The sequence below is a fragment of the Mirounga angustirostris genome, unplaced genomic scaffold (assembly GCF_029215605.1).
Source record: "Mirounga angustirostris isolate CCGP_5_RB_7025 unplaced genomic scaffold, mMirAng1.0.hap1 SCAF_2, whole genome shotgun sequence".
NCBI lineage: Eukaryota > Metazoa > Chordata > Mammalia > Carnivora > Phocidae > Mirounga > Mirounga angustirostris.
Window position 1 is genome coordinate 56,488,682 of NW_026991710.1, and position 20,177 is coordinate 56,508,858.

A 20,177-nucleotide genomic window follows, 5' to 3' on the forward strand; every position below is an offset into this window, starting at 1 on the left:
CCAAGTTTAATTAATTTATGTGGAAGAGATCTTCAACAAATATTCTCTATTTTCCACTTCTAAGAGATAAAAAAAAAATAAACTATTAGAAAAACTTAAATATGACCTTTGGCTCACAGTCCTAAGCACATTCATTTTATAAAAGTATGCCAGGGATAATGTAAACAGGCCTAGAGCAAACTAATCCAAGACTTAAATTTTTGTGTTTGGAATTAACATTTTTACTGCAGAGAATTCCGTATATACATGGATACCACTACCACCCTGCCCTCTACTTTAGCATCAAAGATAGGTAATTCCTTTAGGGAAGTGAAAAAACTTCTTTAAATGATGTTAGGATTAAGCTTGGAGTCTACTTTGCTATCAGATAAATGCTAGCACCTATCAGGAAATCAACTGTAACTCATGAAATCAACTGTAGCTCATTAGTATTCTTGTTAATTTAATGTACAAAGGGAGAAAGCATAAAGGCTTTATTTTACTTTGTTATTTTTCATTTTTTTCATTACTTTATATCACTTTTTTGCCCCTGAAGCTATTTTTGAATTTGAATTACTTTAAAATAACCACAATCATCTACCACCTTTCTGAAGAACTGGGCAAGTGTCTAAAAGCTGGTGTCAATACTGAAAGAAATTTAATATGACCTGGTATTTCTGTTTTATTGAGTTTTTTTGGTTTTTGTTTTGTTTTTTTCACTTTGTACATTTATGTTTATGTTTTTTGGTCTACTCATAGACCCTCTTTGAGCGGGAGGAGCTGACATCCAAGAAAGGAAGAAGTTTTGTTAAGAGAAAATGTTTTTTGATTGGTAAAAAGTTTACCAAATTATTTTATGTCTGCCAAACTCTGAATGACAATACATGATGGAAGTGTGCTTTAAAAACACATATTTAATTACCTTTTCTTTTAAGAGGGAATGTCTGTAATAGTTGAAAGTACTAGATAAGGCATGTATAAATAAGCTGAGAAAAAGGAAGGAAACACATCATTTGAGCAGCCCCAATGGAGGTCACAAAATTATGCATTAAAATTAATGTGGTTTCTTCATAGGGTACCTACTTAACGCTTTTGACACAATCTAATAAACTTATTTTCTGATTAGAAGGGGCTATCAAGGGGGGGACTGTAAAGACATGGCTATGTTGATGACCTGACACCTAAGGAAGAAATAGAAAAATTGAAAAATAGACAAGAACTAAAAACTAATACCAATTTGGGCTCATTTAGTATAAGGTTGAATAGCAATTTGAACAGTTTGTGCCTGATATTTTATGTGTACATTGGAGGCACAATTACACATAAGCTTAAAATCCAGCAGTCGGTATTTATAAAGTTGTCTAAGAGTGTCTATTACTGAGTAATTTTCAAAATGCTATCCTTACAAGAGTAGGAAAATAAAATACATACTAGTGTCTCCTCCCTGTAAAAATAACTACATAAAAAAAGTGGTTAAGTTGATAAACTTCATTTAACTGAAAAGATTCACTTGTATGAAACATTTTTCCCCTGGAGGATGCTGAATAAGTGGAAAGTCAGTTTATAATTAAATTAACAAAGCCTTTTTAATGAAACTTAATAAATTTATTCTTTAAGCAGTTTGGGAAGGCAACTAACTACACCCTTATTTCAGTTCATCATCTGCTGAGTTTTTTCTAAACAGACCTATTGTTGACAGTTAGCTTCTTGCTATTTTACGCTTTTTTTTTTTTTTTCAGTTTTGGGAAGAAGATTCAGTTAATTATGTGGTTTGTGGTATGTAATTTAAATTCTGCCTCAGTGCCATGTGTTGTGTGGTTTTTAGTTCTTAACTGAAACTTTGAGGTCAATATTTACACTTCTGGATTTTTTTCCCCCAGAGGAAAACCACCTATTTTGAGCGTGAACTTCTAGGAAGCGTTCAGGGGTGTTTATTTGGACTAAGATTAAGAATAGGAATTAAGCCATCATATTTTATTCCTTGAAAGTTACTATACAAGATTAAAGACTTTATATGACTTTTTGGGGGAACCTTTATATAGCTTGATGTTACAGGCTGAGGAAGCATCCTTTGCCCACCATAGGGATCTATGAAGACAGCTCCTTATTTCTTCCTTTTGTCTGGGACTATGGATAAATATTTGACCCTACAGTGCACGTGGTGGATAAACTGTCTTTCTTTTAAAAACAGTAGTATTCCAGGTAATCAGCTGCTAGGGCAGAGCTCATTCTTGGTTTTCTGACAGGCAGGGAAATGATCATTCCTAGTTCACAAAGGGAGGACTTCTCTCCTAGGATGTTTTCCCTTCTGGTTGTCTGGACTATGAATAAAAGCTCTTCTTTGCTAAAGCAATTGCAGTTGAACTAATAATAGTGGGATGTGGTTCCTGTAAATGGAAGCATTAGGTTTATATGTTTGATTTGGCATGTGTTGATCCTTTTAGGGATTACTGGTGGGTCATTGGAATTTAGAGAGAAGGAATATTAGGAAGTGAGAATGACTGACATATCCTAAGGTATGTGAGATCGTCCTTTTCCTTATAGATAAAATTGGAAATGGTTTTATTTTCCTTAATAAAATGGGTTTTTAAAGTTTAAAAAGGGGGGTGCGCTTGGGTGGCTCAGTCGTTAAACGTCTGTCTTCCGCTCAGGTCATGATCCCAGGGTTCTGGGATGGAGCCCCACATTGGGGTTCCCTGCTTCTCCCTCGCCCACTCCCCTTGCTTGTGTTCCTGCTCTCCCTATCTCTCTTTCTGTCAAATAAATAAATAAAATCTTAAAAAAAATGAAAGTTTAAAAAGAGAAGCATATGCTTAATGATAAGATTGTAGGTGAAATTCAGTTACATTTTATGCTGTTGCAATAAAATTTTACAGATAATCTAAATATTTATAAGCTCTAATTCAGCTATTATTTAGCCATGTAATCTTAGAAAGCACTTTAGTTTTTCTAAACTTTTCTTTATCATTAAAATGGGAATGATAATGGGAAAAATGAAGCTTGTATAAGAATTAAATAAGAAAACAAAAATGAAAGTCCACTGGGTTGGGAAGATAAGGTGTTGTATATTAAATTAAAGTACATGCGGTATTTGGGAGATTCTTATACTAAAAAGTTATTTGTTATTTATCTGAAATTCAGATTTAACTGGAGGTCCTGGGTTTTGTTTTTTCTTTCTTAATCTGACAACTCTAATATTAAAGTATTCTAATATATTCTATTACTGTGAAAGAAAGAAAGAATATTGCCACAAAAAGGAAGAAATATCAGTGGCTTCTTTCTGTTCATCCTCTTATTTTGATTTGGAAAGTGTAGAATGGTAGGATTTATTGACTTTGACCCATAGTAGTGAAGTAGCAATGGAAGTCCTCAAATGCTCAAAATTATTTCCTATATATTTTACAAATTAGAGATTCATTTAGAATACCAGGTCTCTTTAAAAAAAATCCACATATTAAATTAGATATCCCCTAATGTAAACTACTTTAATCAGACTATATAAAAATCTAATAACAAAAATTTGTGGGTAGAGGGTATTGTTATATGAAATAAGTCAGAAAGGCAAAAATATTATTTCATGCATATGTGGAATCTGAAAAAAACAAATGAATAAAAAAATAAACAAAAAGCAGAATCAAATCTATAAATACAGAAAACAAACTGCTGGCTGCCAGAGGGGAGGAGGATGAGGGATGGGCAAAATGGGTGTAGGGGAGTGAGAGATACAAGCTTCTGGTTCTGGAATGAATAAGCCACAGGAATAAAGGGCACAGCACAGAGAATATAGTCAATTATATTGTAATAGCATTGTATGGTGCCAGATGGTAGATATACTTGTGGTGAGCACAGTATAAGATACAGATTTGTTGAATCAATATGCTATACAACTGAAATTAATGTAACATTGTGTGTCAACTATACGCAAATGAAAAAAAGATTTTTTTTAATGTGAAAACCAAGCACTACTGTGCCTATAGTTCCTCTCAGTAAAAATTACCTAGAACGGGGCGCCTGGGTGGCTCAGTCGTTAAGCGCCTGCCTTCGGCTCAGGTCATGATCCCAAGATCCTGGGATCGACCCCGCATCGGGCTCCCTGCTCGGCGGGAAGCCTGCTTCTCCCTCCCCCACTCCCCCTGCTTGTGTTTCCTCTCTCGCTGCGTCTCTCTCTGTCAAATAAATAAATAAAATCTTAAAAAAAAAAAATTACCTAGAACGAAGTCACCCATCTTTCCATTAGGTGGGACATATGCTCTCCAGTTTTTGTTTGTTTTTTTTTTAAAGATTTTATTTATTTATTTGACAGAGAGAGAGCGAGCGAGAGCAGTAACACAAGCAGGGGGAATGGGAGAGGGAGAAACAGGCTTCTTGCCGAGCAGGGAGCCCGATGCGGGGCTCGATCCCAGGACCCTGGGATCATGACCTGAGCCAAAGGCAGACGCTTAGCAACTGAGCCACCCAGGCGCCCTCTCCAGTTTTTTATATATATATATATATATATATATACACACACACACATATATATATATATTTGTAGTCTATGGTTATTGAGGAACCAAAGACTTTTAAGTAGGTCTATCAGTATTTAATATATTTGAAATTTAACTTGAAACACTTAAAAAATTTATCAGCTAATTCATTTAAAAATCACAGTAGTAAGCCCTTACATGTTAACATAAATATTTTTCAAAAAAAAAAATTAGTGAGAAAAGTGACATTGTTTTACATGTTGCACATCACTTAATATCTGACTTATTCCTGAGTTCTCATATCTGCTTCTACATTCAAACTCTTGCAATATCATGTATTACATAGTTTCTAGAAAATTATACATTCAGGGCGCCTGAGTAGTCCAGTTGGTTAAGTGTCTGCCTCCTGCTCAGGTCATGATCCCAGGGTCCCGGGATAGAGCCCCGCATCAGGCTCTCTGCTCAGTGGGAAGCCTGCTTCTCCCTCAACCACTCCCCCTGCTTCTGTTCTGTCTCTCTCTACCAAATAAATAAATAAAATCTTAAAAATATATATATATATATATACATTCATGAGAGAATGAGAATGGAAAAAGGTACATTTATTATTAAAACCATTTTTTTTCCTGGTAGACCGCTGCAAGGATCTCAGGGACTCCTCAGTCATTCCCCTGCCACACTTTGACGACCTCTGTTCTAGATAATATTTTTATCTGTAGAAATTAAAGACTCAATAGAAACTCTAGAAAAAAGGATTCTTTAAAAAAAAACCCTGCATCTAAAAGATTAGTAATTCCACTGTGTCATCACATCTAGTTTGTGTTCATATTTCTTTATTGTCTTATAATTTTCTTATAGTTTGTTATCTAGAGTCAAATAAGGTTCACATGTTATATTTAGTTGATAAGACTTTCAATTTTAATCTATTGGTTCCTCTTCCTCTTTTTTCTTTGCAGTTTATTAGTTGAAGAAACTGGGTCATTTGTTCTTGTACAGTTTCCATCATTCTGGTCTTGGCTGAGTGCATCTCTGTGGTATAGTTTAACATGTTTCTCAATCTCTGTATTTCCTGTAAATTTGTAGTTAGATCTCTAGAGCTTTGATTAGATTTGGTGTTCTTTTTTGGCTGGACTTCTTAGGTGATGATGTGTATTTTCTTTCACATTCCACCAGGAGGATGTCTTTTGTGATGTTAAAATCAATCAGTCTGTTCTGATTTGCATTTCCCGGGTCTGTTCAGGTTTTATCAGCCTAATTCATACATTATAAAATTCCCTATTAGGGGGCGCCTGGGTGGCTCAGTCGTTAGGCGTCTGCCTTCGGCTCAGGTCATGATCCCAGGGTCCTGGGATCTAGCCCCGCATCGGGCTCCCTGCTTGGCGGGAAGCCTGCTTCTCCCTCTCCCACTCCCCCGCTTGTGTTCCTGCTCTCACTAACTCTCTCTCTTTGTCAAGTAAATAAATAAAATCTTAAAAAAAAAAAAAAATTCCCTATTAGCTTTTCTGTAATGATTTTTAGGATGTATTGCTAATTGTTGCCCTAATCTAATATATCAGTTGGTGTTGGAAAAGGTGATATTCTAATAATCAAGCCTGTTAGCTGAGATTTCTTCGGTCAGAGAAGACCTTTTCCTCATCTACTCTTCCATTAACTTGAAATAACATTTGTATAGAAAGGGCCAGAATAAAATTTTGGATAATTTTTTCTCTCTATCTAGAGATTTCCATAGTAATTAATTGGTGACCTAGCAATCTCCAAAGATGACTGGAGAGTTTTTTTTTTTTTTTCTGGTTTTCTTTAGTATTATGAATTTATCAATTTTTGCCTTCCATTCACCATTCCTTTCAGATGTTCAAAGGGTTCTATCTTTTTGACAAGTGGAAGCCCTTTCATGTTGGCTCCCTTTCCCTTGGTACAACCTCAGTTGATTTTGATAGTAAACTTACTTGTTTCCTGGAACAAGAGGTATTGTATTAAACTCATCTTGTACATTTCTTTCTTCAGACGTGGAATCAGGTATGTGACCCTAAATCCTTTCAGTGGGAAATGGTATTTAGAGATCATAATCTGGGTGACATTTATGTTTGTTCCTAAAAGGTTGTCATTGTTTATAGGCCTTTTGGTGGACAGAGCTAGGAAAAGTGTATTTTATAGAAAGGAAAATAATTCATGAGTTCTAGATGCTATTTCAGATTCATTTATAAGATTACCGAGTTTGGGGCACCTGGGTGGCACAGTTTGGGTGTTCTACTCTTGGTGTCGGCTCAGGTCATGATCTCAGGGTCATGAGATTGGGCCCCATGTCAGACTCCACGCTCAGCATGGAGTCTGCTTGAGGATTCTTTCTCTCCCCCTCTGCCCCTCCTGCTCATGCTCTCCATCTCTCTCTCTCTCTCTCTCAAAAAAAAAAAAAAAAAAAGATTACAGAGATTTTGCTTTATTTTTATTCTATATATTTTTTTCTTAAACTGAAAATATTGGTTCTAAAAATATGATTATGAAATCACAAAATTTTAGGGAGGCCTTGTTCTGTTTTATTAGAAGATTGGGGCCTAAAATGCCTAGACGGGCCAGGTAGCTAACAAATAAATCAGGCCTGTTGAGAGAATCAACAGGGAATGACAGGGGCTGATAAACTGGAGAGCATATGTCCCACCTAATGGAAGCATAGGTGACTTGGTTCTAGGTAATTTTTATTGAGAGGAACTACAGGCACAGTATTGCTTGGTTTTCACATTAAAAAACATTTTTTTTTTCATTTGAATATAGTTGACACACGATATTACATTAATTTCAGTTGTATAGCAACTGAATACCCAAGTGTATCTACCATCTGGCACCATACAATGCTATTACAATATAATTGACTATATTCTCTGTGCTGTGCCCTTTATTCCTGTGGCTTATTCATTCCAGAACCAGAAGCTTGTATCTCCCACTCCCCTACACCCATTTTGCCCATCCCCCATCCTCCTCCCTTCTGGCAGCCATCAATTTGTTCTCTGTATTTATAGATTTGATTCTGCTTTTTGTTTATTTTTTTATTCATTTGTTTTTTTCAGATTCCACATATGCATGAAATCATATATTTGCCTTTCTCTGTGTTATTTCATTTAACAATACCCTCTAGGTCCTTCCATGTTGTCACAAACAGCATAACCTCATCCTTTTTTTGGCTGTGTACTATTCCACTATATGTATTTATATGTTTTATATTTCTATATTTCATATATATTTTGTATATATGATATATATATATATATATATATATATATATATATATATATATACACATATAACATTTTTCTTATCCATTCATCTGTCAGTGGACACTTAAGTGGTTTCCATGTCTTGGCTATTGTAAATAATGCTGCAATAAAGAGGGGTACATATACTTTTTTGAATTAGTGTTTTTGTTTTCTTTGGGTAAATACCCAGTAGTGGAATTACTGAATCATATGGTCATTCTATTTTTAATTTTTGAGGAACCTCCCAACTGTTTTCACAGTGGCTGCACCAATTTACATTCCCACCAATAATCTATGAGGATTCCTTTTGCTCTATATCCTTGCCAACAACACTTATTATCTTTTTGGATTTTAGCCGTTCTGACAGGTATAAAGTAATATCTCATGGTCTTGATTGGCATTTCCCTGATGATGAGTGTTGTTGAGGATCTTCTCATGTGTCTTTTGGCCATCTGTATGTCTTCTTTGGAAAAATGTCCATTTAGGTCCTCTGTCCATTTTTTAATCAGATTGGGGTTTTTGGTGTTAGGTTGTGTGAGTTTTTTTTAGTATATTTTGGGTATTAACCCCTTATCAGATGGATATATCAATTGCCAATATCTTCTTCCATTCAATAGCTTGCCTTTTTGTTTTGTTGATGGTTTCCCTTGCTTTGCAAAAGCTTTTTATTTTGGTGTAGTCGCAATAGTTGATTTTTGCTTTTGTTCCCTTGCCTGGGGAGATGTATCTAGAAAAATGTTGCTATGGCTGATGTCAGAGAAATTACTGCCTGTGTTCTCTTTTAGGTAGTTTTATGGTTTCAGGTCTCACATTTAGGTCTTTAATCCATTTTGAGTTTATTTTTGTGTATGGTGTTAGAAAGTGGCCCAGTTTCATTCATTTACATATAGCTGTCCAGTTTTCCCAACACCATTTATTGAAGAGATGGTCTTTTCCCCATTGTATATTCTCGCCTCCTTTATCATAGATTAGTTAACCATATAAACATGGGTTTATTTCTGGGCTCTCTATTCTGTTCCTTTGATCTATGTGTCTGTTTTTGTGCCAGTACCATACTGTTTTGATTACTGCAGCTTTGTAGTTTATCTTAAAGTCTAGGATTGTGATACTGTTACTGAAAGACCCAAGTTCGACTGCTCATCACCTGAAAAGCCAATACTCAAGAGATGAATTCTGATTGGAAAGGCATATGAGCTTTATTCAGGAGATCCACCACCTGGGGAGAAGGTGGACTCTTGTCCAGAAACCAACTCCAGGGTTTCTGCCTGGCCCAAAGATTTTTAAAGGAACTTGAGGGCAGTTATTCAGTAAAAAGGAGCATAGTGGTCTTTAACACTTCTTGATTGTGTGCAGACTCGGTGGTGCCAGCTACAGACCTTATCATGGTGCTCAGAGGTTGTGTATTGGTGCCCCGGGGTGGGGGAGGGAAGTTGTTCAAGAGGATTTGGTTCTGGGTTTTTCTAGGAAACAATACAGAATCTATAGATACACCAAGAAAGTTTTAGTTAATCCATCACTCGGCTAAAGGTGCTTGTTAAAACTTATAGACTACTAAGTTGGCTGGAGAGGCAGAGGCCGCGGATTCAATACGATTTTCTTTGTTTTTCTTCAGGGTCTTTTTGTGGTTCCATACAAATTTTAGGGTTGTTTGTTCTAGTTCCGTGGAAAATGCTGTTGGTGGTTTTTGCGTTTTTAAAAAGAAGATATAATCTAGGTGTATTATGTGAAATTATTTAGCTATTAAATATTGACAACTGGGGCGCCTGGGTGGCTCCGTTGGTTAAGCGTCTGGTCATGACCTTCAGCTCAGGTCATGATCCCAGGGTCCTGGGATCGAGCCCGCTCAGCGGGAAGCCGGCTTCTCCCTTTCTCTCTCCCTCTGCCTGCCACTCTCCCTGCTGTGCTCTCTCTCTCTCTGTCAATAAATAAAATCTTTAAAAAAAAAGAGTTAAATAACTGTTGACAACTAATTCAAATGTTTAAAAGGGCTAAACAAGTATTTTCTGCCATAGGCTTTTAGTTTGTGACTTCTTGTGGACAAGCTCTAAGGAACCGATGGTTAAACTAGCCTTTCAGGTTCTTCTAGACCTCAGGCAACCTGAAAACTGCAATGGGAAAGAGCAGGAGGAAAAGGACTTAATCATCTTGGTTTTGCTAATTGTGATGCATTTATTTATCTAACTTCTCTTTTTGAGCTTTTTTAAAAATTTAAATAGCTCTATTGATCATTAATTTTGCTTTTTGTTTCTTTTTTCACATTCAAAATAGGAACTGACAACATCTCAGGAAAGTGGTGGAAATGTTCTTCAGATGATGTACGAGAAACCTGAACGGTGGTCTTTTACCTTCCAGTCATATGCCTGCCTCAGTCGAATACGAGCCCAGCTTGCCTGTCTTGATGGCAAGCTCAAAGATGCAGAGAAACCTGTATTATTTTTTGAACGATCTATATATAGTGACAGGTATATATAAATGACTTGCCCTTGTCATTCTGGAATCGTGGCTTGGAACTGGGATTTTTATTTCTGTTTCTGATAATTAAAGGAATAAGAGAGGCTGTGTTGAGGATTTGAGATGCAACATTACCTTTAGCAGTTTGGTAGCAACGGCATTCTCTAGTTCTAGCGTTAATAATTGCTAGCTTCCATGGAAACTTTAGGGAATATGATAGCCATTTCATTCAGATTTGCAGAGAGTTTTTTTTCTTCCAACCGTCTTAAAGTTTTAATCTACTCTGGTTAAGTCTGGATCTATATTCAAGACTTGCATCTTGAGCAAGATCAAAAATCTCTAAGGGGGCCTTAGAGTTACCCTGCTTATGCAAGGATTCTTTTAAGCTAGAGAGTTGGCTCAGAACAAAGGTTCTCAAACTTTGGTCTCAGGATCCCTTTTCATTCTTTTTTTTTTTTTTTTAAAGATTTTATTTATTTATTTGACAGAGAGAGAGCGAGAGCAGGAACACAAGCAGGGGGAGTGGGAGAGGGAGAAGCAGGCTTCCCGCCGAGCAGGGAGCCCGATGTGGGACTCGATCCCAGGACCCTGGGATCATGACCTGAGCCGAAGGCAGACGCTTAACGACTGAGCCACCCAGGCGCCCTCCCTTTTCATTCTTAATATAATTATTGAAGAGCCCAAAGAGCTTTGTGTCTTACTGATATTTATGTTATTAAAAATGAAGATTGAAAAATATAAAGAACATTTACTAATTTATTTAAAATTAGTAATAATAAACCCATTGCATATTAGCATAAATAACATACTTGTAAAAATTATATTTTTCAAAACAAAAAATTAGAAGAGGATTGTTTTATATTTTTGCAAATCTCTTTAATGTCTAAATGGGAGATAGCTGGATTCTCATTTATGCTTCTATATTCAATCTGTGTACATGTGGTTGAAGTATTGTATATACAGTAATCTGGCCTCTCATGGAACCCTTGGAAAGATCTTGGGGACTAGCAGGGGTCCTTACACTACATTTTTGAGAACTGCTGGCCAAGAACATATTTCTTGTAGTTGGAGGTATTCTGTTGATTTTTTCTGCTAAGGCATTATCTGCCATGGATTTTAGGAGAATGTTCCATGTCCATTTAGTAGATTTATTTTCTCTTTTCTATTTCTTTGTGTTTTTTGGAAAGGAATTATGTTTTGATGTAGACTCTCTTTCAGGTATGTCTTTGCATCTAATTTGTATGAATCTGACTGCATGAATGAAACAGAGTGGACAATTTATCAAGACTGGCATGACTGGATGAATCAACAGTTTGGCCAAAGCCTTGAACTGGATGGAATCATTTATCTTCGAGCCACTCCAGAGGTGAGACTCAATAAAAATTTGCTTGCTAAGGCACCTGGGTAGCTCAATCAGTTAAATGTCTATCTTTGGTTCAGGTCATGATTCCAGAATCCCAGGATTGAGCCCCGAGTCAGGCTCCCTACTCAGTCGGGCTCCCTGCTCAGTGGGGAGTCTGTTTCTCCCTCTCCTTTTGCCCCTCCCCCATGCATGCTCTCTCTTTTCTCACTCTCTAAAATAAATAAAATCTTCAAAAAAAAAGTGTTTTAAAAAAATTTGCTTGCTCCATTGACAATTTAAAGTAATATTTAGAAGTCCTTTTAGTGGTATTCAGTGAAGGCAATTTAGTTTAACTCCACTCCCTACTCTCTACTCCCCACATCCAAATTAGAAACTCAAACTGTATAGACAGAAGTATTCTCTTTTCCCAGCAAAGAAGAAACCCAGATTTGGCAAGTTGCTCTGTTAGGCCCTTCTCTGTGCTTCCTCAGTTTTGTTCTTCATTATTTCTTCCCAACTTCTGCAAGGTCTCTTATCTATCACAACTAGATTAAAAAATTTGCTCAAGCAACTCCTAGAATATAGGCTTCTTGGTCTGAGACCGGGTATTTTAATTACTGTTGAATTTCCATTGCCTAGAACAGGGCCTACGTACATAGTAGGAACTCAGCAAATATTTGTGAATGAATCGCAAAGTTGATGAAAGTCCATTTTCAAGAAATCTTTTATGTTTGTTCATGGGTCGGACTGGATAGCAGCTTCAGTTGAGAAGAGACTTAGAGGACCCTTACCATTTTCAGTTAAGGGAGCTTACTTGAAAATGTGCCTTTCGTGATAGGTTATAACATAGCCATTCTTTTTTTTTTTTTTTTTTTTTAAGATTTTATTTATTTATTTCAGAGAGAGAGACAGAGATAGCAAGAGAGAGCACGAGCAGGGAAGAGAGGGAGAAGCAGTTGCCCTGCTGAGCAGGGAACCCGATGTGGGGCTCCATCCTAGGAACCCTGGGATCATGACCTGAGCTAAAGGCAGATGCTTAATGAGCTGAGCCACCCAGGCACCCCCATTCTTGTTTATATATGAAATTATGTAATGAACCCAGGAAGTGGATTCCTTTCATAAAGCTAACCTAAATAAGAGCTTACTTTATTAACAAATTTCTGGTTTTCGTGCTTACATTCCAGTTTTTCTATGTTTTTTATTCCTGTGTCTTCCCTAAGCCGCAAAGTAGGCTCTGATGAATATAAATGTCATGACCTCTAGCCTGAAAGAATACTGTGTTGTTATTGAAGCTGAATTTTCAAAGAAACTAGGTTTCGGATTCCAAGTGATGATTTTGTTCTTCTTTTTAATATCAAGGAAGCCAGAATTTAACAATAATTTTGAAATTCACTCTTTTATTTTTTGAAAAGAATTTTTTGTTTTTAATGAAGAAAATAGTAAATGCAAATGTAGAACATAAAGAATACTAATAATTTCATTTTGCTAGAAAATATAGCCAATATCTTAAAGTCTTTAAACACAAAACTTTGATTTTTCAATATTATTTATAATATCTTTTGATTGCAGGATCATTTAAGTATTTGAAAAGAGGATTTATAATAAATTTTGCAGCACAATTTGTATATTGAACTTTTTACTGAACTTATTTTATACAGTATTTTTCAAGTATGGATCCCATACGTTTATAGACTGAAAGTACTACTTGGTTTAGAGATACCAAATGGTTGAAAAGCACAAGGAGGGAAAAATGAACTATTTCAACTTTCTAGAAGGAATAAATGGAGATTTTGGCTAGCATAACTAAAGAGATACTAGAGAAGAAAAATTTAATGGCCTCAGACAAGAATAATTGTTCCTTGCCCCCAACCCCTTTCTTATTGTTTGCTTTTAGAAATGCTTGAATAGAATATATTTACGAGGAAGAAATGAAGAACAAGGCATTCCTCTTGAATATTTAGAGAAGCTTCACTATAAGCATGAGAGCTGGCTACTGCATAGAACACTGAAGTAAGACTTCCTTATTCTTATTTACTATTTATTTTAAAGACCTTTATCAAATTTTAATCTAAACATGTACAGATTTTCATTTCAGCCATTTTTATTTTGAACTAGTATTATAGGATCTCCCAGAATTAGGTGTGAATTTCGCCTCTTTTTATTGTAATGAGATCCTATTTTCTTAAAATTTTTATATCTGATCTCCTCCAGAGGTATTGACAGCATGATATATGGAATTTAAGTGATGAAGTAGGAAATATATCTGTGTGCAGATATATTAGGTACTCACTTTCAGAGAGAATTTAAGATAAGATACTTCAGATTTATTTTTTAGATCAAGGCTTGGGAGGTAGTATAGCACAGTTATTAAGAGCATGGACTTTGTTGTCATTAGTCAGATCTTGGGTCAAATCCAGGTTTGTTAGTGTGTAACCTTAGGCATGCATCCCCTGAGCCTCAGAGTGACCTTCCTGAGCTTTAGTTTTCTCATCTTCAAAATGCAAACATTCCTTACTTTAGGGGAAGTTTTTGGTTTTTGAGAAGAATTACATGTCTTAATGCCTAACTTTATATATTTTATACTTGAGATTTTTAGATATTAGCATTATTATATAGTAGTAAGTCTAGGGGAGAAAGAAGGGGCTTCCAGATAAAGTACTTGCTGGATAAATTTAATGTAAAATGATTGACAACATTTTAATTTTCCAGAGATAGTATAAGAGTGAGTTTTTAGTGTTTGTCTTTTATTTATTGCTTTTTCTAAATTTTTTTTTCCATCTCTCTCTTTTTTTAAAATAGAACCAACTTTGATTTTCTACAAGAAATCCCTATTTTAACACTGGATATTAATGAAGACTTTAAAGACAAACACGACGGTCTGATTGAAAAGGTAGATTTATACAAAGACTATACACTAATATTTGTTTTGTCTTATCTAGAAAAGTGTTGTAACTTGTGAGAAAACAATTTTCTAACAGAAAAGAATACATAAAATTACAGTAAGAAATAGTTAAGAGTTTTAGAGGGGTTTAGACCTCAGATAATAATCCTTTTTAAATTCTAGCTTTGTGGCCTTACCTAAAATGAGGAGGTTCTTTTATCCTTTAGTCCCTTTATCTATAATATAGGGATAATCACATTAACAAAAGTTCTTACTCACCCCCTTCTCTGCTTTGTTCCCTATTCTTCCCCTCTTCCCTCTATCACCAATCTTTAGGTATTTGAATAATAAACTACTTGTGAAATTAAATTCATCTTTATCAACTAAATTCAGTATGGAAGATATTTGAAGTTGTAGGATAAAGATTTCATCCATTTTTATATTAGCTAAAGTCTTGAGATTAGAGGATTTTTAGTTTCGAGTTTTATGTGGGACCTTGTCAATGAAGAATTGGCATTGCCTGATCATTGAGTCATTGTCCTAATCAGAGTTAATCTATCATCTATGTATTTGGGAGCTGATTACATTCTATTAGTGAATGGTGCCTGTACTGATAAAGGGACTGGGAGAAAACCTATTGATGTACACTTGAGAGAGAATAGTAATGAGAACTGTATAATAAATATCCCGTTATCCATGTTAATTAACTTAGTGGTGATCCAAGGTCTAAAAACGAAGCCACATTTTTTTGGTTTGTTTAGTTTTAAGAGAAATTTGATTTTTTTTTCTCCTTCATAAAATGCCTGCTATTTACTGTAACAGAAACCTGATATTCATAACGGATATATCTCAAGAATTTTGAAAATCTCAACATTTATTATTAAAACTCTGTACCATATAGTTGTTTTTCTCAGGATAGAAATAAAGTAAAGCATATCTGGAAAATTCAGATGACGTCTTCATACTATAATGATGTTAAAAATATAGGATATAGGGGCGCCTGGGTGGCACAGTCAGTTAAGCCTCTGCCTTCGGCTCAGGTCATGATCCCAGGGTCCTGGGATGGAGCCCCACATCGGGCTCCCTGTCAAGCAGGGAGCTTGTTCCTCTTTCTTCCTCTTTCCCTGCTTCTTCCTCTTTCCCTGCTCATGCGCGCTCTCTCTCTCTCTCTCTCTCTCTCTCACTCTCTCTCAAATAAATAAAACTTTAAAAAAAATTTTTTTAAAATAGGATATAATTCATTTGTAATACTATGAACATAAATGAAATAAAATTAAATCAGCCATTGTAATACTAACAGCCAACCAACATTTTTAACTGAGTTGAATCTATAAAACCACCTTTTAATTTTCTCTAACACTTCTGTTTTGACTAAGAATAGTCTTTAAATGTTATTGTTTACTTTTACTTTCATTAATAATGCTAGAAGTTGGCTTTCTTTTTCTTACTGAAATCCATAACTGACATACAATGTTATAGATAGTTTCAGGTGTACAACATATTGATTCCACAATTCTATATGTTATGCAGTGCTTACCACCATAAGCGTAGTCACCATCTGTCACCATATAACATTATTACAATAGTTATTTTTTCGGTATTTCTTTTTTAGGTATTTCTTTAGGTATTTTTACAAGGCAATAATCTTCGTTTCTTCAGAAGAAGTACTGTGTCATCTAGAATTTATGGAGAACAGAATCTTTTTGCATTGTGATGTTGGTCAGTTGGTTAGGTTCATTCACAACTTATATGACGTTTCCTTGCATATTAACATCACAGATTTGTATACATGATTCAAATTTGTGCTTCAGAAAAATTACAAAGTTTACATGTCTGGACCTTCAGAGTTGTTTAAATCATCACAATTACTTATGTTTTTGGTGCTAAAGCTGTACGTCAGTGGTCTATGTTATTATAAAGAGATAATGAAATTGTGTTAAGGCTGTTATAGAACTGTATCAATCTTAGATGTAAATTTAATAACTCCTGTAATGACATTTTGGGTCATTTATCTTTTTTTTTTAAAGATTTTATTTATTTATTTAACAGAGAGAGACACAGCGAGAGAGGGAACACAAGCAGGGGCAGAGAGAGAGGGAGAAGCAGGCTTCCCACCGAGCAGGGAGCCCAATGTGGGACTCGATCCCAGGACCCTGGGATCATGACCTGAGCCGAAAGCAGACGCTTAATGACTGAGCCACCCAGGCGCCCCAGGCGCCCCTAAGTCATTTCTCTTTTACTACCGAAGTACTAATACATCTTTTGAAAATAAATGCTGTGGCTTTGTGACGGAGTTACTTATACAGTTTGGGTCTTCAGCTGTTCTATACTATTAAATAGAGATGAAAATTAGACATTTCCAATTAGTGAAGGAATTACATTAATATTTATTTCCTCCCCTCAGGTCAAAGAATTTTTGAGCACTTTGTGATTTTGCTGAAGACTACAGGCAACCAAATGATTCCAGCTTTGTGTATCTTCGTAGCTCAATATTGATACAAGTCTCTAGAAACACAGGTTTTTTACCATTTTTGTTCCAAGAAAAAAATTGTTTTGATGAATTCTATATAAAAGTTTATGAGCAGTTTCTTTTCTTTTTTGCTTTAAAAAAATAAGACATCTAAATATCTCTCACGACAAAAAGTCTAGAGGTAGATGGTTCCAGAGTAAGTACTGGCTAAATTACATCATAAAGGACCCAGCCTCCTTCTGTTTTCCCCTCTATTATTCTCCTCAGCAGGTTGTCTGCCCATCCCCCCTTGCTTCTTATTTCACTGGTGACCAGTTTCTTAACTGGGAACTTTAATATTACATGTAAATGGTAATGTGACCTGTGTAAATTAGAGTACCTAATACAAGCTGAAAAGTGGAATTTGAGGAATCCCTAAAAAAGGATTATGAAGTTTTATTTTAAATACTTTTGATCAAGTGCCTCCCCTTCCATCTTAATTTATGTGGAAGATAAGACCAGTTTAGCATTTAATCACTTCATTGATATTTATGAATGTGTCTATAACTCATTAATAAAGGAGCAGGTCAGACTTTGTTTAACAGCATAACTTATCAGTATTTAATCTTTTTTTCCTGCTTTTGTTTCCACATTTGTGGTATGGGTGAGACTGCATCTTTTTGCATGGGATTTTAGAGGATTAAAGAGGAAATGATAACTTAAAATGTTTCTGTATTTAAAAGATAAATGAGTTTAAAGATTCAATTTATATGGAGCTTAAAATAGCTACCTACTTTCTCTCAGACCATTCTTTTAGAATGGAATATTACTCTTATAGTTAAAAGATGGTTTAAATTATGATTGTCTTTAACTCATATGAGGTGAAATTATAGTTTTCCCTAAATTTCTTCCTATTTTTATCGGTAAAAATTTAGTGGAACATAACAAGGGATAAGTTTTTCTATTTTATTTTTTGTTGACCCTGTACAGGGAATGAGTAGTTTTTCTTTACCTTTATACTTGGTGAGAAGTCAAAACAGAAGCTGAAGACAAGATAGATTATCTTCTTAGCAGTGCAGTCTCTTTTATCCCAGCTCTTACTTCCTGCCCTTACTTTCTTGCTCTCTGGATTAATTAGGCAGCCTGCTATTTTCTTCTTCTTTTTTTAAGTTTTTATTTATTTATTTTTTTAGTAATCTCTATACCCAACATGGGTCTCCAACTCACAACACCAAGATCAAGAGTGCATGCTCTTCTGATTGAGCCAGCCAGGCACCCTGGCAGCCTGCTATTTTAAAGTTTAAATGAAAGTCACACATTTCTGCTTTGAGAACATCATGATCACTCATCACTTCACAGTTTGCTTTGCTTCTCTGTAGGGTTATACCTTAGGGTTTTTTCCTCCTCCTCTAAATTACTGATAAAAATCATCTTGTTTTATATGTTCTGTATCTTGAAAGCATTATCATTTTTGTTAAGTATATATAAGGAAATATAATAGTAAAGAAGACAAGGAGGTAGAATAGTTGTAATTTTTAAAAATCTGCATGGATTCATTTTAGGTCTGTAGATAAAGGTTTTTTTCAAGTTTGTTTAGTTAAGGTGTGTAGTGTTTTTTCTATGTATTTAACCTTTCTACTTGACATTTTCGAAAAATTCTGTTTTTGAAATGAGGGGAAGAGTCATTTTGACTTTGAAACTCGTTTTCCTTTTTAAAATGTCATTTTTTGTTTTGGTTTTTTGATAATCAAGGATGATAATTTTGTAGGTTAAACGTTCCAGATGCACTGATCTTTTGAAAGGGAGACTTTGTCTCAAGTTCTACACTCACCATGAATATTGAAACTATCTCATGATATTGTATGGGGTTTTTTTGTTTGTGTTTGATACAAATAAATTTGCTTACTAAATATTAGCTTAATAAATAAATATAAATCTCATGAACTGTGATAGAGCTATACCAGTGAAATGATTATCTTTTTAAAATTAAAATTTATTCTACTTTTGAAGAAAAAATTATGAATATAAAAAGGTGACAGTGGTTTAAATAACATTGATTCTGTTTTAAGTGAAGACATAATTTAGAGATTTTTAGTAACCTCTAGAAATGTTTAACTTAATGTCTTTTTAAAATCTGTAGAATTGAATAAAAGCTTAAAAAATTTGTTTGTTATGACTCAAAAGCTGTACCATTGGGTGGGTACAAGAGTATTGAGCCTAGAGGTCTGAATTATCTTTTTTTTTTTTTTTAAGATTTTATTTATTTGCGAGAGAGACAATGAGAGACAGAGAGCGTGAGAGGGAGGAGGGTCAGAGGGAGAAGCAGACTCCCTGCCGAGCAGGGAGCCCGATGCGGGACTCGATCCCGGGACCCCAGGATCATGACCTGAGCCGAAGGCAGTCGCTTAACCAACTGAGCCACCCAGGCGCCCCTGAATTATCTCTTTGGATCCTATTTCCCATACTAGATCATCTTACATCAGACTATATGTACTAATTTTTATAGTTGACTCTTTTAAGAAGGTAATTTTAATTGTGCATTCCCTCATCAGAATATTTTCATCTTCTATGTCTGAAACTTTGAGCACGGTATACTGAACCCCCTAGAAATTAGGCCTGTCATATTTTAAAGGACATAGAGTCCCAAAGTATTTTTTTATGGAGAGATGTAAATTTTATTACCTCCAGAAATGCTAAGCCAGATTACAGACCTTATTTGGATTTTATCAGTCTCTCTCTCTTTTTTAACTTTTTAAAATAGACTATTTTTTAGAGCAGTTTAAGGTTCACAGCAAAATTAAGTAGGAAGTACAGTTCCCATATACTCTTTTCTCCCATATTTGTACAGCCTTTTCCACTATCAATATCCCCCACCAGAGTGGTACACTTGTTTTAAATCAATGAACGGACATCGACACATTATCACGCAAAGTCCATAGTTTACATTAGGTTTATTCAGTGTTGTGCATTTGTGAGTTTTGACAAATGAATAATCACATATATCCACCACTGTAGTATCATACAAAATAGTTTTATGGCCCCCAATTCCTCTGTGCTCTGTTTATCACCCCCACCCAACCTCTGGCTACCACTAATCTTTTTATTGTCTGCATAGTTTTGCCTTTTGCAGAAAGTCATTTAGTTGGAAGCATTCAGTATGTAGCCTTTTCAAATTGGCTTCCACTTAGTAATTTGCATTTAGTTTCCTCCATGGCTTCTTTTCATGGCTTGATAGCTTGTTCTTTTTTTTTTTTTAAGCACTGAATAATCCATTGTCTCCATGTACCATCGTTATCCACTCCCCTGCTGAAGGACATCTTGGTTGCTTCCAAGTTTTGGCAGTTATGAATAAAGCTGCTAT

At 35.2% G+C, this 20,177-nt stretch overlaps 1 protein-coding gene across 2 annotated transcripts in view; it reads left to right on the forward strand.

The window, feature by feature from the left end:
• The window catches only part of DCK (deoxycytidine kinase), a 61,331-nt gene that overhangs the window by 13,083 nt on the left and 28,071 nt on the right, over window positions 1-20,177 (forward strand). The window contains exons 3-7 of one of the 2 annotated variants that reach the window (XR_010409415.1): window positions 9,962-10,155; window positions 11,363-11,510; window positions 13,381-13,496; window positions 14,286-14,376; window positions 16,772-16,884. Coding sequence is in view for 1 of the 2 variants with exons in the window: in XM_045881043.3 (XP_045736999.1) it covers window positions 9,962-10,155; window positions 11,363-11,510; window positions 13,381-13,496; window positions 14,286-14,376; window positions 16,772-16,798 (576 nt within the window). In the remaining variant the exon portion in view is untranslated. Of the gene's footprint in view, window positions 1-9,961; window positions 10,156-11,362; window positions 11,511-13,380; window positions 13,497-14,285; window positions 14,377-16,771; window positions 16,970-20,177 lie in introns of those variants that run through there. The other variant, XM_045881043.3, reaches the window with a different exon arrangement.